General features: G+C 45.3%; 1 protein-coding gene across 6 annotated transcripts in view; it reads left to right on the top strand.

Annotated features, from left to right (window-relative positions):
• Nucleotides 1-17,945, top strand: part of KIAA1217 (KIAA1217 ortholog) — a 1,418,769-nt gene that overhangs the window by 167,144 nt on the left and 1,233,680 nt on the right. For 2 of the 6 annotated variants that reach the window (XM_086941669.1, XM_086941667.1), the window contains exon 1: nucleotides 3,727-3,845. The exons of the other annotated variants lie outside the window; for them this stretch is intronic. In XM_086941669.1, the coding sequence (XP_086797795.1) occupies nucleotide 3,845 (1 nt within the window). In that variant the 5' untranslated portion in view covers nucleotides 3,727-3,844. Of the gene's footprint in view, nucleotides 1-3,726; nucleotides 3,846-17,945 lie in introns of those variants that run through there. 6 annotated transcript variants of the gene reach the window in all.

Raw genomic sequence — 17,945 nt, 5'->3', positions numbered from 1 at the left:
GCACCGGGAAGCAGATGGACGTGGGGGCAAATTTTCTGTGCAAATTTTGTGAGCAATTGCGGCCCACAAATAGCTCTGGGGAGAAATCATTGCAAAAATGTTTGCAAGTTGCAAAAAGTTGCAACACACATTTAGACATTAGCAAGCAGTGAATTACTAGCATTCACAAATAGTGAATAATTGGAGCAGCAAAGGCTGATGACCTCACACACCACAACACAAACACTGTTGGAAAGAAATAGTGCTGGGCAGGGGGACAGATCGCCCCAGGGACACAGAGAGTAAGGGCACGATTTAGTGTTCAGTACGTGGGTTACGTTGTTACAAATAGTTTCGAACGCTGTATTACAAGTGCTGGTGTATATAATACAACTTTAACATGACCAACGGGATATCCGTCATGTATGTAATGGAATAACCTGGCCGCGGAACTCTATATCAGGCTCTTTGCCTGGATTCCCATCAGGTCCGGCCAGGAGAGTGCAGCCACATCACAGGAGGAGGAGAAAATAGAAGCCCATTGTTCAGGAACTGAACATAATTTAGAAGGGGTATGGACTATGTGTTATACATTCACACAGCGTATCATTATCTAAATGTCATATAAATACTGAATAGCGCTGGGGATAGTGGAGATTCCAGAGGTACTCAGCATGAGACGAATTTCAGCGTCAAAGGGGAAAATCCAATATTAATTTGCTAGTAGTCATTTAATAAAATGGCTTTCACCATTGTACAGCTGTTCCAAAAATGCCGGCTCATCTTTCCAAGTGCTCCAGTAGGACTTTGGGATCCACTGAGTCATGATCAGTGGTCAAGTAAAGTAAACACTTTTGATTACTAGAGCCTTTCGTACATACCTGATAAAGGCAGCGACATTTATACATAAAAAGCACTTCAAATGTGATAACTGTAATATATGTTATATCTGATTCATAAAGATTTTCCTGTGACTTACTCTTGTGGTAGTCCTGAATTCCTGAAATGTGGTATTTAGGAGTACGCCACGAGCACTCTTAGCGTACCCCTAATATTCATGAGTACAAATCACACCTACTATAAACCAATCTTTGTGAACCAAGCCCATTATGTTAAAACCAAGCATAAAGGGAATCTTGCTGAGGGAGAACACATTTCTTAACATTTTAGTCCATACTAGAAAGGGGTTCAATAAGGTGGGACACTTCCATTTTTTACATACATATTTTGGAGTGAGAGACACTGAAAAAATGGACTAGTAAGATGTAGCAAACTGACGTTTTTTACCCATTATCATAGTGTCTCTGGTACTTTGCAATTTCCTCAACAAAAAACAATGCAGTCAATATTTTATGCCCAATGTGGATTAATTTTAACAACTCAAAGTCCTGTAGCCAGTCTTGTAGCCAGACCAGGCTAGGCCCGCCTTTGCTACTCGACCAATCCATCAATAAGGGCCGGATTTAGAGTTTGGCAAACACCGCTTAACTATTGGTCACTCCCCCTCATTTAGAGACAGGCACTCCACCTTTTCCGTTGGAACAACTGCTGTCTCTGATGATAAACAGCTTCTTCCCATGGCCCACCCTCAGAGGAAGGGCATCGTACCTCCCACCCTATACCTCCCTCCTATTGAGGGTGGACGGTGTAACATCAATTTTTTTACTGTCCGTCACCACCAGTTTTTTTGTTTTTCAGAAACAAACTTCTGCTTTAGGAGTCTGTTTTTGAAAAACAAAAAAACCTTAAATGTTTGGTAAACAGCCATCATTAGTCTGCCCCCTGATGGTACCTCGTCCGTCGAGTTTAGAGATGTCTGCCAGCACATCAGTCATCTCTGTGCTTTGAAAGGAATCGCCATCACAGCGGTTCCCTTCCAAGTACACAACGTTTGGTGGACGGCCTTTGCCGGTGTTGACGCTCATTCACCAATCTTTTAACTTTTTTTGTTTTTCAGAAACAAACTCCCAAAATGCTCAATTTTTTCCCAGGGTGTGGGGGTCATAATTGTCTTTTTTTCTTCCCCTCTCCGCCAAGCTTTTCCCGCAGTGACAGACAGGAAACAAAAAACACACCGTCTGCTGTCAATGGAGCGGGTACCATGGATGGAACGTCCCGTTGATGCAAAGTTGTGCATAGCACTACTTTGTTTCACCTTGACCACTTTTTCCATACAAAAGTAAATACTATCACAACGCTTTGCGCGGGACTTGCGTTAGAACAGTAACGCGAACCCTGTGCAACGTGTTAGTGAATCTGGCCACAATTTAGGAGGCACCAATGTCTCCTAGAGTGCTGAGATGTTACATCAATGGCAGCATGGATGCTGTACACAGAGCTCATAACGTAATATGTAAAGGTGGAAAATAATGTCAAAACAAAGAAATATTGCGTTTTCAGAAAGATTAGTACAATACTGAATGTGGCACTTTCAGCAGTACAACTATATGCTCTGCTCCCTATACGAAAATTAGTAACCCATGCATGTATTCCTAAATATTGAGCTTTGGAGAAATGTGTACTCCTATTGAAGGGTCCTGATTAAAATTCTAGGGGAAGCAGCGCCTTCTGGCTGATTTACTAGCAGCTGGCTGGCGCTGGAGCCAGTAGTTGCCAAGGCTCTGCATCTTGATATATTTCGTAGCCACGTCTAGAGCGGGACTACGTTTCCGAGTTTCAATTAACACTGCTGAATGCTGCAAGATTACCGCGCGCGCGGTATTCGGCGAGTGAAAATATCTCTGCAGCTGCAGAGGTGAGCGAAGCTTTCAGCCTGAAAAGAGCTCTGTGATGAATAGATGGAAGAGCGTGAGTGCGTGCCGTACAAGCACGTGCAGCACCTACCCAGCGGGCTAGAATGGGTGAATATTTCTCTAATCGCCCTCATGAGGATTACGTCACCCACTCCGAGGTCACCTTTGCACTCCCATCAGGTCAAATACATCCATGTACCTTGAGTGTTCATCCTGTTCGAAGAACATAATTACTGCCCCCCAGCCTTAACTTCAATGGTGTCGTCTTCAAAACATTTTAAAGCTCCAGCAGGTTGAGAGGAATACGGGTTTATAACATTGAAAATAACCTTTGGGGAGTCACAACTTTTCCACTCAGATTCCGTATATCGTATAACCCCAAATTGCACTTCGAAGAGGGCTCAAGCCATATCTTTCGATATGGACGCGGAACCAGGGGAGTAGGTATCAACAGTGCGGAAGGTGCAGTCGCACCGGGTCCCAGAGTAAATGAGGCTCAGGGCACCCAAATGATTGCTGTCTTCCTCGTCCACCACTCTCGCAGTGGGTAAGGGGGTCTGGTGGCCATTTACCTGCTTGCACTGGGGCCCGTGAAACCCTTGCTACGACAATGCGCGCATTACCAAGTCCCTTCCTGCTCCCAGACGCGAGAGGCTGGAGCAGCCGCCGCGGACTGCAGAGGAGCGACGGAGCGCTGCGCCCGGGGAGAGGCAGCCGGGCTCCGTGGCTGCGGAGGAGCAGCGCCCGCTGCCTGCCTCTGCGGAGGGAGGGCTGCGTGCCCCGGGCTCGCAATGCGCAGCTGACAGGCAGCAGCTGAGGCGCGCAGCCCGCTCCGTGTGACTCTGGCAGCGACTGCCTGCCTCTGCTCCACTCCCCGCTCCGGAGCCCGGGCAGGAAATCCTCCCAGTGCTTCCCCTTCAGTGCAAGGAACCTCAGAGGCCCCTGCTCATCCTGCCCCCCCCCCCCCCCCCCGCTGACAGGGTGGGACAGGCACACACCAGGGTGGACAGGGAACGAGCAGTCATGATCCGGAGACCGGCGGGTCCCTCCGCGCAATAGGACACTTACCTGCGCATGCAGGAATTCGGATTGATGCTAAGTGTGAAAATGCAAGTAAGTACAGCTTTCTTTTTTACTTTGGGATTTTTGCCAGTACTGCTTGTTTCAGCCAGAGCGGAAACTGTAAATCACAGCGAGCAGCGGTTTCTATTAGTTGGCTGTGTTTGTGGTCAGGGAGGCAGCGCGGATGAGTGCGCTTTGAGAATGTTTATCCAGGGGTTTTCTGCCAGGGGCTAGCACAAGAGTGAGCCAGGCATGTCAGTGAGTGTCACTGTCCAGGGCGCGCATCTTTCTCTTGTGTCTGTTCCCATCTTTGCAGATATGTTTTGACCTCGCATATCCATCCAGTGTACACACATCCAAGTTGTTTGTCTCCCAGTTCTAAGGAAATGACCTTCAAGGCAGACTACGGATGTAGGGGCCTGAAGGGGTAGACGCGCGCCAGAGAGGAACGGGCAGCATGTGTGGGGAGAGGCTGACAGGAGACGCTGCTTTCAACGTGAAGTAATCTGAAGAAGACACCCTAAATAAACAACACCAATGACGTCACGCGGTCAGTCGACGTGGAATGCATTCAAAGGAAAGTCACATTAAAAGTTAAGTTTCGCAACAACAAAGTGCTGCTTTTGGCCTTTGGTTCTGGCAAAATCAAATACATTAAAAAATAATAGCGAGGATTCAGTGGGGTCCTGAGGCCTCTGGTCCCTGGTGCCACTGCACCTGCTGCACCAATGGAAGCCACGCCACTTTGTTTAACAGTGGTTCTAACACAGCTTTATTAATTGGCGCTCCTAGTTGTGGTATATCAGCGAAATGGGATGCTTGGGGTTCTGCCCAGGAACCCCACAAGTTGGTGAAGTAAGGAAGTTGGAAAATACATGCGTTGTGGCTCTGCGGTCTCGAATGCAGAGTACTGTACCTCCCTTGCCTGAGTCATCATCACCTCAGCCACAATACAACTCAAACAAAGCAGATCACCTACGCCAGGACGCCTGGAGACCCCTAGACCACCAGCTTCGAGGAACATTCAGTCATCATTCCCACACCCACGTCCCTTCTCACACAAGCCTCACATACATTCTATTCCCTCTTCTCTTTTCCGGGAGTTCTAGGTACGTTTCCGTGGATAGCATCGCTGCACATCTGTGACCATTTACTCCTCCCCCAACGCTGTTAAGTTATAGCGCAAGCTAGGGCTCTGGCATTTACAGCCCTGGACACAGATAAGCACCGCTGCGCGTAGCCGGGGTGAGATTGCATCCCGCAGCCTGGTGCCCGTATAGCTAGCCCCAGACACACAAAATACCTCCAGTAGACGGTCCATCTTGTGACAACTGACAAGCCCATTAGCAGCGACGACAATAAATGTGATTGTTGGAGAGATGTGAGCGTAAATGGGTTTGGGTTGTGTAGGTAGCTTATCTGTCACGGACTTGAGGTGTCTCTGCCGCCGACCGCACGAAGCCATCTTCAAAACAGATGAACGCCGGCTTCTGAGAGGCGCCATTTGGAGGCGGTTGGAAGCCCTCCCTGGGCGCTCAGTCACTTGTTCACAGAAAGCTGGCCTGCTTAGGCTGGTAATAAACTTCCCCGTGTGTCAGGATAACTAACGGAGTTGGTACTTGCTCGGGGAAAATTAAAATTATCCACCCAGAAAATGTTTTTGGAGACTCGGCGAGACAAATGGGTTGCCGCCTACGGTCAATTTACCTCTGCTCCCGTAGGCGCGACACGAGTTTATACATTTTATTAACAATGCGGAATTGTGACAGCCGCGGGTGAAATATGCTCTCTTCATCGCGGCTGGGAAAGAGGAACTGTAACAAATAGATCGGTGTTTTTTTTACCTTTCCGAGCTTCCGTATCACTTTAAAGAGAGACTTTGAATGCGCAGGCCAGTGCGTGCTACGCAGTAGAATATTAAAAACGATCAGAGAAATGATAAACTTTTATGTAATGCTATATGTGCCTTGTAACTACTACACCAATCTTCTTGACAGGGGCTCAAGGAAAAACGACCCCCCCTCCAAAATGTGGTGAGGGCCACCTGAGATTCTGGCATCTTATAGACGTACATAGGCCTCTGTGTGAATGGCCGACCCCTGAGTGGTGAGGGCCCCCTGCTTAATAAGTGATCCATCCTCCAGCGGTGAGCCCTGGTTCTTGTGTATGAATCCTCACCTCATCCTCACCTCTCAGGTGCTGCCTGGTGCTTACAGTTTGTAAACATCTGAGCTGTTAGTAGCATTGCATTGTTATTCCTAGTGACTGTCAGCTGCTGGGTGGGTCGTCAGCTGCGGTCTTGTGACTGGTCAGCTCTCACAGGTGACTGTATGTCGAAATATCAACAACAGAAACAGCGTGACCATTATGCCAGTGAGTCATCTGGGGTGACCAAGGAGACTTCCAGCGCCTAGTTATCTTCCGCTTTGCTTGTAGGAGTGCCAGATCTACATAGCGCTGTGTCACTTTCCATCCCTTTGGCCTGGGATATAGCCCCAGGAGACAATGCGTTGGTGTATCCCACAGTTGGATGTCAAACAACTCTGACAGGGTTGGCAAAATCTCTGTCCAATAAGCAGTAAATGAGGGGCACACCCACAGCATGTGCAGAAGGGTGGGGTTATCCGCATGACAGTGGGCGCACAACAGCATTGCTATGATCATAAAATTGTATTCACTTTACATCTTTTTGGAAATTTCCAAGAACAGCAACTTGTGGACTATGTTCAACCTCATCTGTAAAATTTCACTTGTGTTTTGAAAAATACTCTCCCAGTAATCAATCAAGCTATCATCCTTGCAATCCACATGCAGTCAGTCTGGTTGGTCATTATGGTATCACAAGCATTTCATTTTATTTTAGTTTGACTTTTTAGAAAGAAGTGAAGCAGTAATGAAAGTTTTCATACTATATGACTATGCTCTTCTCATATTAACTCTCACTGAGATCTGATGCACCGATTTAGTCAATTGAGTCTAATCCACTGGGATGACTTCTCCTTACAAATACCTTTTCTTGTTACATTTTTGTCTCTGTACATTAAGGATGCTTTTTTTCAATATAATTAAGGTATATGAATGGGTTTTAATTTTATCACTGTCTATTATAAAATGATAGAGCCTATTTTACAAATCCACTGTGAATCCAACATATTTGAACTTCTTTTCTATTAACTGCTCTCTTAACTGCAAATATTTGAGCAAACACATAGTTTATGTTTAAACCTCAATTAAGATTCTAAAATAACAAAATAACATAATGCTTTATGACCTGCCCTAGCCTAACACTGTTTTCTACTTGCATAATCGAAATATTACTAACAAAATCACCTTCCTCCCAATTCAATGACATCAATACATAACATTCTCCGGGAGAAATGGATTTCCCCATAGTGAGGTTTCCTTATTCAAACTAGGTGCCTCCTATGTCTTTCTGTACAGTTATAAATGATAACAACTTCTATTTTTAAATTTCTAGATGGTTAAGGGCATACAAACATGTAAGGAGTGGTTGTAAGAGTAGTGATCATCAAAATATATGCACCCACTACTACTACGTATATTAATTACTCTTCTCAAATACTTTACTGTAAGTTTCTTATAATGATTTTTCAAATCCGGAAGTGCTCATCCACATTATTCCAAGGGACTGCCTATTTGCCTTTGGCTTAACCTCATGCTTTTAATTGTAAACGAAATAAATGCAAAATAGGCCTCACTCATGAGGAAAAAAGTAGCATTCCAATGGTAAACTTTAGCAGAATCATTGTAAGATTGACTTGGCCTACTGATGTGCAACTGTGCGGCCAATGTATGGGCCATTGTTTGATCATTAGGTGTATATAACCTTCTTCTTTTTCTGAAACTATCATCCTGAAATATCATTTTGTCATTATTTTCCCTGCTAACCATTTCATTTGGAATAATGCAAATCTACCTAGTATCATGTAGTCTGGAACCCTGCTGTTGTGCTTGTACATCCTCTTTACCTATTCTTTAAACTAGGGCATTTTTGTCTGCATTAAGTCAGAATACGGTTTACTTCCAGAGTTGAGAAAAACATGGGTCAATTTCTCTGACCTGAAAGTTTCCACTGTCCTAAATGAAAGGCAAATAACAAAGGGGGGTAAGTGCACCCACAACAAGTACCTCTCTTGGGCTCATATGTATCAACATCTGTGTTTGCGATTCTTAAATAGCGATTTTTTGGGAATCGCTATTTGAGAATTGCAAAACGGGATGCATTAAAAAAATCGCAAATATTTAGCAATTTTTTAGTATTCCTTAATTGCGATTAGCAAATTGCGAAATCGCAATTAAGGAATACCTTTCCATTCATTCCTATGGGCCAGGAGACCCATAGGAATGAATGGTAAATAATTCTCAATTTGCGATTCGCAATTTGAGAATCTCAAATTGAGAATAATTTCAAGGGTGTCATAAGGACACCCTGATGCACCCCTGAAATGAGCATGTGTGTGCATATGGCGCACATAAATGCCCTAAGGGCATGTATTTACGCCACATGGCACTTTGAAACATGCCAAAAAGTGCATTATTGACAGAAATCGCAAATTACCACCAACTTGAAGTTGGTGATAATTTGCGATTTCTTAAGGAGAAATCGCACAACTTGGGTGCTTGATACATCGCGTTTTGTCAATTTTTAGTCGCAAACGCTGCTTTTTTGTGAATATCAGCGTTTGCGACTAAAATCAGTTTCATACATATGCCCCCTAGTGGTCATCTCCTTATTCGGGAAGTCATTTATAACTGTGCCTGATCAAATGTCCTTTAATAATAAAGTAAGTTATGTCCTGCTCTAGTGAGTCTCTTTGTTCGTTGCTTAGTTTGGGCAGATCGAGTTTGTCTAGCAAGTTTGCGCCGCCGTCTGCCGCTAGTGATTTGTCTGCTGTGTACAGTTCCTTGTAGAAACCCCTGAAGGTTTCAAGGATTAGCTTGTTGACCGTGTGGGTTCTGTTATTTTTGTCTGTAATCGCTACGACAGAGTGCTGCCTTTGTTTGGCTTTCAGGTATCCTGCTAGTGCTCTGCCTGCTTTGTTTGCTGAGCATAGGTTTATGGATTTGTATTTGTTAATCCAAGTGCTTGCCCTTTCACTTAGTATCCTGTTCAATTCGTACTTCTTTTTTGTGAGTGTGGTGAGGGTGTTCCTATCCACCAGGTTGGGGATCTGGGATGTGTAGTAGGACAGAAAGAGGGAAAAAGAGAAAAAGTGTCTCCACAAGGTTACGATTGTCCATGCCGCTTGGCTCCCCGCCCGGCCCTCTCCCCCCCTTCCCTCCCCTCCGCCCTCCACCCTGTCAACGTACTGTAAACGCGCGACAGCAATGGTCCTCCACCCCCGCATCCCCCCCCCGAGATCGATACTCCCCTGCCCCCTGCTGTGCTGTACACATCTGGTAAAGGATATTCTTTTCAGACAGCTGGAGCCTGCATGTGGTCCGGTCTTCCCTGATAGATACATAATACTTTAGGTAATAGTCCAAGTTCCGAGTTCAGAGTTCAAGTTCAAAGTTCAAAGGTCCGTTGAGGTAGATGCGTCCTTCAGAGTGTTCTGTGGTGTCGTTGCGGTGTGGCTGCAGCCTTTCTGAGTGATACAAAATATTTCAGGTGGTAAGTCTAGGTCACCGGCCTGCCGCGCTTTTAGTGGTCATGAGGTAGATACATGTTTGTAGTGATCAGTGGTGCCGCTGCACTGTGGCATGGTGAGGTAGGCGTTGTTTAGGTATGCTGACGCTGCTGTAGTGTTGGCCTGGCTTGTGTCTTAGTGTCCGCCTGCTGCGCCTGTTTCCGAGCCGTCTGACGATGCCCTCCTTTTCGCTGTCCCTGGGCTTGTTTCTTCCATTTCCTCCGGTTCGGGTCCTTGGAGGTATCTACGTAGGTCGGCTGAGTCGTCAAAAGTGCGCATGCCTCTCCTGTCCTTTATTCGCATTTTTGCAGGCCCTGCAAAGCTGCACGTGATGTTAGCTTTCTTTAGCCTTTCCCTGAGTGCTAGGAAGCCTTTTCTAGTTTCCACCGTTACTTTCGAGAAGTCTTTGGTGATTATTATCTTATGACCATTCCACTTCACTGTTTGGCCTTTTCTCGCAAACGCAAAAATGGCGTTGGTGTGATTGGCTGGCAAGAGTTTGCAAATGATTGTTCTCGGACCTTTCGTCTGCTGTTGCTTCATCGCCGGTACTCTATATGCCTTGTCAATCTCGAAGGCTCTTTTGAATTTGAGGCCCGTCAGTTTTGGAATTAGAGTTTCTAGCATTGCTGCGCATGACCCTGCGGCCTCTTCTTCATCCTCTGGCACTCCCAGGATCCTGATGTTCCCCTTCCTGTTTCTGTCTTCCTGTTCCGCAAACATTCTCTGAAGGTCGCTGGATACCTTGGAGACATGGCGTACATCTCTGTCCGTGCTGGCTGTTCTATCTTCTATGTCGCTAATTCTCCTCTCCGCTTCACCTACTCTGCTGGTGATTTTATTTTGGTCCGCTCGTATTGCAGTGAGTTCTAGCTGAACGTTATCCATGGAGTTCTTAGTGGCCTTGGCTAGGTCGTTGGCTTCCGTTATCTTTTTGAGGAGTGTTTCCATCGCTGCATCAATGGTGTGGTTGTTTTTCATCTTGATTGGAGATTCCACCATATCCTTCCTTTGCTTTTTATTGTCGTTGGCAGATTTGTCGTCTCTGCTGGCCATCTTATCGAAACCTCTTCTTGCGAGGTATATGGACAGCCTGTCCTTCTTCTGTTGGTCCGTCTGTTGGGTCTATTGGTGTGGGCCGCTGTTTGTTGATGTTGTGTCTTTGTCCTCGTGTTGCCACTGAAGGTGAACCTGCTAGGCCACCTTACTGTCCTGGTTCTTGTTTTGCTGGACGCCAGAACTTCTCTGTGCACTGCTGTTGCTTGCTTCCCTGTGCTCGTTGCTGCTGCGATTGTAGCCTTGCGTAGTGCTACACTGCACCTTCTACGGGGTAGGACCGTTTGTTCCGTTGGCGTTGGCCCTGACGAGCTGCCCGCCGTGGGCTGGTAACACTACTTGCTGTGTTGGCTCTGACCTTGTCCCTTTCCGCAGACTGACTTACGGTGCCATTGGGGTTTGGCTTGCTGCTTGTTGTTATGCTGTGTTAGTTCGGTGTGCTCCCCTGGTGTTTGAAGCTAGTTCCGTAGTGCCGTCTAGCGCGCCTGGCGGTTGAGCTTAAGAAGGATAGTACCGCTCTTCCCGGCTGGGTCGCTACCTCTTGCTTGTTCTGAGATGGCCGCCCACAGCAAGGGATGAGCTCCGGTGTCTGTTGTGTCGCCAGCTCTTCGTTGTGGCATACGTTTGGGGGCTCACCTCCAACGACTGTGGAGTTGCTCTGGGCTTATTGCGCTGTGCCGCCAGCCTCCCTTTCCAAGATGGCAGCCGTGTCTGTGTGTCCTGTACTGCGGTCTGTGCCCGCGGCCCTTTCTTGTTTCGCTTAGGTTTTGGGGAGGCCAGGTGTCGCGCGTTTGAGGCTCGATACCGTCCAGCGGTCGCCTCCCGTGTTCGTATTGCTTGTGCTTTAGTCACCGACTGCCCCTTCCAAGATGGCCACCGTGTTGCTATCCAGCGCCTTTATGCGCCCTTGCAGCTTGGCCACTTGGGCTGTCCTTTTTGTTTCTTTGGCTCGGGGGTTAGGGGTGGTGCTGCACGTGCCTTGGGGCTTGCTCTCCCCCCCAGCGCGCTTGCCTTCTGTGCTCGTTGTGCTCGTTGTGCCGCCTGCCCCTCTCAAGATGGCCGCCGTGGTCCGGTAATAGCCTCTGTGACCTACGTAAATGCTGCCTGGTCAGCGGTTCCTTTTTTCGGTTAGGTCTTTAATTGTTGGGACTTTAAATGGCTGGGTGGTGTAGCGCATTTACAAGTTTTACCCCCGCCTTCCGGTGTGCTCACCTCTGCTGCTGTCCATGCTTGTGTGCTGCCAGCGCAAGATGGCCGCCCTGGAGTGGTGAGTTTCGGTTTCGTTTCTTCCGTTATCGGGGAGTTGGTTGCTCGAGGGTAGCTCCGAGCGTTGTTTCACCTTCTTTTGTGGCTCTGAAGTGGTGGATGCAAACATCATTGTCATCCCCAAAGAGGGGAAGGACCCACAATTCCCGCAAAACTATCGCCCGATCTCACTAATAAACGTAGATTGTAAAATATACGCAAAAGTAATGGCTGCAAGACTAAACACATATCTACCTCATCTCTTACACAAATCGCAAGTAGGCTACCTAAAAAGCAGACTCTCACAAGACAACACCAGACTACTCTGCCACCTCATAAACCGCGCAGCTAACAGCATGGAGAAGGCAGTCATGATTGCGCTTGACGCAGAAAAGGCCTTCGATAGAGTCTCGTGGCCCTTCCTTGACCAATGCATGCGCAAATTCGGCCTAGGGGATAAATACTAGGGTATTGTCATGTCACTCTACAAAAACCCCCGGGCACGAGTGGTGGTCAGCACAACCACGTCGGCGAGGTTCACCCTGGAGAGGGGGACGAGGCAGGGGTGTCCTCTATCACCGGGACTATTCCTACTCGCATTAGAACCACTCCTTTATATGATCAGGAATAATCCGCTAATAACAGGAGTACGAGTCGGAGGACAAGCTTTCAAGCAGCAGCATATGCCGACGACATCCTGATCACCACTAACGACCCAGAAACATCTATAGAAGCCCTGATGCAAACCAGTGAGGACTATGCGCAGGTCTCAGGATATAAATTAAACCGTGACAAATCTGAATGCAAGCCAATGAACTGCCACACAACAAGGACAGTACTAGGCACGTCCGGACTTGCGTGGCAGAGGAAACCCCTGAAGTACCTGGGCCTCCTCTTTGGAAGAGACCTTAGGTCGACCCTAGACCACAACGAGGAGGCAATGCTGAGGAAGATCAGGAGCAAACTAGAAGCCTGGAGCCCCAAATTTATCAGCTGGTGGGGTCGAGTCGAGACGATCAAGATGATGATCACACCAATGCTAAACTATCTGCTGAGCATGCTACCACTAACCTTAACTACGGACTTAAAAAAAAAAAATAGATAAAGCAATCAACTCATTCCTCTGGGGTGGCAAGAAGGCCAGAATCAGCCTATCAAAACTTAGACTCAAAAAGTACCAAGGTGGGCTAAACCTTACGAACTACAAGGCCTTCCAAATGGCCTGCCTAGCAAAACAGGGCATACACTGGATCTCCCCCACACCAGAGTACATGCCGGTCTGGCTCGATCTGGAAAGATGCATCCTGGGGGGGGGGGGCGACCCAATCATGGCGCTGACGGCCAACAGACGCCCAGAAGCAAAAAATGCAATCATCAGGAGCGCAAAGACGGCACTACTCAGAGTAGACAGAGAACTGGAGGTCAGCATCAAAGGGTCCAAATGGGAATCAATATGGTACAACTCCAAGGTGACATACAAAGGGGGGACATTAGAGAAGACAGAGTGGTACAGCAGAAGTATCAAGACGCTGGCTCAACTAGAGCTAGACAGCAACCCGCTCACATTCGAAGCACTCCAGCGCACGCATAAACTACCAAACAAGGAGTTCTAGGAATTCCTCAGGATCAAGGCAGCCATCACCAAAGCTAACCTCTCGAAACACAAACCATCCATCACACAGTACCCACAAAACCTAAACAAGACAGGCCACCAAACTGCTCACATTTACAAACTCATCACCCCCGCACCACAACACTAAACAACAAAACACTAGCATTCTGGGAAGGGGAGTTACAGAGACCACTAAACGAAGATGAAAGGGCCAGACTATGGATCTCAGCATCCAAAGACAAGATAACCCCACAATTAGCCCAAACAAAATACTGGCTATTACACAGACTACACTGGACCCCAGCCAAGCTAGAAACAGTAGGAGCCAGCGAGAGAGGCACCTGCTGGAACTGCCACAAAGCAAGGGGGGACCTTGCTCACGTCCTATACGAATGCCCCAAGGTCAAGGTTTTCTGGCGCAAAGTTTACAAATTCATTGACACGCTTACTGGCTGCCACATACAACGGGCCTACCAGGCATAACCATGGCCTTCCTGGCCACAGAGCTCGACTCCAAAGAGAACCGCGAACTAGTTGACGTCTTGCTAACCGCAGCCGCCAAAACAATTCTAGGTAACTGGAAAAACACGAGTAAAGCCACGTTCAAACGTTGGTTCAACTGGGTAACATTTCTACGAGGGGCCGACAACATCACCGCCAACCACCACCCGGCGAATCACAAGGCCAGAGGGGACATGTGGGCGTCCCTGGATGCCCACCTGGAATGATAACCCCCCTCCCCCCCTTTCTCTCTCTCTCTTTTCTTTCTCTATCGTGCTCCACCACAAGCCAGACATTATATTTTGGTCTAAGCAGTCAAGAATTGTGACATACTGTTTGTATATGTCAAATTTATTTTCAATAAAAATATTTTGAGATTAAAAAAATAATAAAGTTACTTTGTACAGGAAAAAAATCTGCTGTTTTAAGCATATACACTACCAGTTTATTAGGTCAAAAGACTTTTCAGAATGAAACAAAAAAATCGACTGATAGTTTTGTCCTGTGTTTCATTATTCCAATGAGATAATGTGTTCTACAGAGTAGACACCTTCCTTGAATGGAACTATTTTGTTCAAGGTCGGACAATTCAACAGCACGCAAGTAGGTCTCCACACCCACATTGGTATTTTTTAACTTGCTTTATGATGCTTGGTATAATCCTTCATTAAATGAGTTTTTGATGCCACATGTGTTGATAATACAGTTGAACTGTTTTAGTTAATTTTAAGCATGTATTGAGGTAAAATGTTTTGTAAATATCAAAGTACTAATCTCACAGGATGATACAATATCTAAAAATGACATTATTGCTTCTTAATGTCTTTTACTTTTGATGAACCTGAAATGTCCTGTTTCTGAAGCCTCAAAAGATGTGTTGCTTCAGTTTCTCTATTTTTGTTCTTTTTCTTTTAAGAAATGATTTTCTTTGTAGCAGCTTAGATGTTTTGTCCTCAAACCCTGCCCTTTCATCATCTGCAACTTCCATCCCAATCACATCATCCATGATGGACTCTTCCATATTCAGTGTTGAGTTCTACTTTGCTTTGGCACACTCAACATTATCTGTGTTTATTGCTTTGCATTGTTCTTTAATTATTGCAAGTCAACAATGTAGCTCCAAGCATGTTCTTCTAATTTAATGCCACCCCACAGCTATCTTTTTTATTTTACCTTAGCATTTTTACTTTTACTTTCAAACACATGTAAAGATGGTTCATATTTCCTAAAATGTACTAATTTTGTGTTCTGACAGTAAAAATGTATGTGTTAAATCTTCCACGTAGAGGCTGTACAAAATTAACAAATCTGTTATAATGGTGTGTATATGAAGCACAAACATCCCCTGCACTTGACAAGAGCTAACAACTCTCCATTTATCTTATATTGGTGCTATATTACTGACCACTACAAAGATTTCATAATTTATATGCAGCCAAGAATATTTTTAACTCAGTATCAGAATTTGTGCATAGCATACAACTAGTAATGCACAGCCTTCCCCTCAATAGCACACAGGTCCTGAAGATAGATTCATTTTATTAAACCTAATCTGTCCCATACAAGACGTGCATAATTGTGCATCTCCCAAATTCATCTCTTAGATCACCCACATCATTAATGCCTGCATTTTTTCTTACCACAGATACTCTATGGTGGATTACCTCACTTAAAGTCTACTCTCCTGAACGTTTCAATATGATATGTGTACGCTCCGTGAAATGTGTTTACTGTTATAGTACTTTTTTGTTTTCCCCTACTATGAAACTGTATTAAAACAATTATCTTTCAATTATTATTCAACCCATTGATGATATTCAATAAAAAAGTCAATGATTATCTTCTTAAGTAAACAACGCTTTTCTATTACTGCTTACTCCAATCACTTTAATATATTTCTTGTATTTTTCAAACAATATATTCCATTTACTTTGAAGTTTTTTTATCTTCCTCCCGCACACCATCCACCCTTTCAGATCACTTTGGTATCTTTGAACTTCTGACTAAAGTGCAAGGATCAATTTTCTCCCTTTACCCGTAGGTTCACCTTTCCATATATTTAAGGAAGCATGACAAAGGACCTGTACTCTATTAAGTAAAGTTGTTGAGCCCCAACCCCTTTTATGATGTCAGGATTAGGTTTCATTTCAGCATAAAACAGTAAAAGACCAACTCACACAAATCATAACAGTTCCAGTTAAACACATTTCTTTCCAAGATAGTCCCGGCAGACTAGATGGTTATTTCTCTCTGTATTCTTTTTAAGTCTCAAGTCTTGTGTTGGGTGTGTCTTCTAGTTCTATCACAAAACAAGAGTTTATTCCTCTTTCTTTCTACTGATTGTGGTAATTCTGATAAGTATAAATGCTTATTGCGGAATTGCCCCCTCAACTCATTTGTTGCCATATTGTTGGGACAGTTCTGCAAGGCAAATAGACTTTCTTTGTAATATGTATTGCTGTTGTCCCTACACTGGATTTCATTTTGTGTTTACTCTGTGACATGCTCTGTTTACTGTTATGGAAGTAAGGGCTGGAATCTCATTTTCTTCTGTTACGCTGTTATTGCTTCAAAACACACAACAAAATATACACAGTTAATATAAGCAGAGGGTCGGTGAAATAGGACCCAGGGGCAGAGAAAAATATGAAATAAAGTGAATGGGTTTCCAGATTCAGAGCTGTTGAATATTCCTGGCTTGACAAAAGCTGTTAGACTGTATTTGGAAAATGTCGTATCTTCCAATTTACATTAGAAGAAACAAGAGGGCTCAAAATAGATGTGTATCCTACTTATCCTGTCTTTTCCACTAGCTGACACTTGGCATGAGCCCAGAAATCTGCTGCACTGTAGGTTTTCAAGGTATCCTGAGTATGCGTAGATTCCAAGGTGTGGCACTATGGCAGACCTTCTGTGCTGTCACTGTGCTTAGCACCCATCCATCCATGCTAGGACTATCAGGGTAGGCCACAACTACCCATGAGCGCACAGCAAAGCGACTCTAACTTCTAAGCATGTGTACTTGTCAATTTATTAATTCAGATAATAGGAGAGATTATGTGGACGCCCTTCATATCAGCCCACAATACTTTTGTCATAGTTTTCTTGTTTCTGACCTTTTGCCCGGAGCTTTTAAGACCCACGTGATGGCATGAAAAGATAATTTACACTGTGCACTATAGAGAAAAGTGCGTACGTGTGCCTATGTGTGGCAGCCATGTAGAGAAAGTTGAGGTAAGGTCCCACTCAGAGACATACTCAGATCTTATGTTTATGTTGATTTGACTTATAGAGCTCATCTCACACCCCATTGGGGTATCGAGGTGCTAAAGTCAAGTAACAAAACAACGAATTTCTGCCATATATCAGTTCTCATGAATAGGCCTGCAGGCCTTCAAACTTCCCCTGAATCTGAAATCTTCTGACTGTCTTATGAGAGTGTCCGGGAACATGTTCCATTTTGGAGCTGCAATCACCGAAAGGCTGTGCCACCAATTGTCTTTCTTTTCTGAACAGTAATGTTCAATTTAAAGGCTAATGGTAAAGTTGACATCCATCCAACCCTTAAAGCCCACCCCCACCCATTTTGACAGACACTGATTTTGCAGTTTACACTGTGCGCACAAAGAGCAGGAGTGGTGTGGGAGCAGAGCTTTGTGACACATCTCTCATGGATTTCCACAGTGCAAAATTGGTAATATTGCAACTGGGTTAATAGACAACAGATCTTTGCAGCGAGATGTTAACAACTGACATTTCTTGCAGAGTGGAACTAGGTGAACCTACAATTTGTAAGACAGCCTAAAGCTGAACCACCTAGAGGTTAGGTTTGTGCTCAGTTGTGTTTTTAGGCACAAGTCACTCAATCATGAACACTGACACACACGGAAAGAGCAAAATCTAGTTCGTGAAGAGCAAAATTTAGCTCGGTCTCCCTCCCGGTGGTTGTCAAGGACACTGGCTCAAATACTTCTCAGACAGGACTCCCTCAAAGTAGTTTAGCATCCTAATCAAGGTACCTTTTTACGTCTTCTCTTCTCTTCACATTTGTAATATTAACTCTGACCTGCTACAAAGCACTCGCTG

This window comes from Lissotriton vulgaris, chromosome 10, assembly GCF_964263255.1.
Source record: "Lissotriton vulgaris chromosome 10, aLisVul1.2, whole genome shotgun sequence".
Classification (NCBI taxonomy): domain Eukaryota; kingdom Metazoa; phylum Chordata; class Amphibia; order Caudata; family Salamandridae; genus Lissotriton; species Lissotriton vulgaris.
Note: the sequence above shows the minus strand (reverse complement) of the source record. Positions and strands in the feature narration are given on the sequence as shown.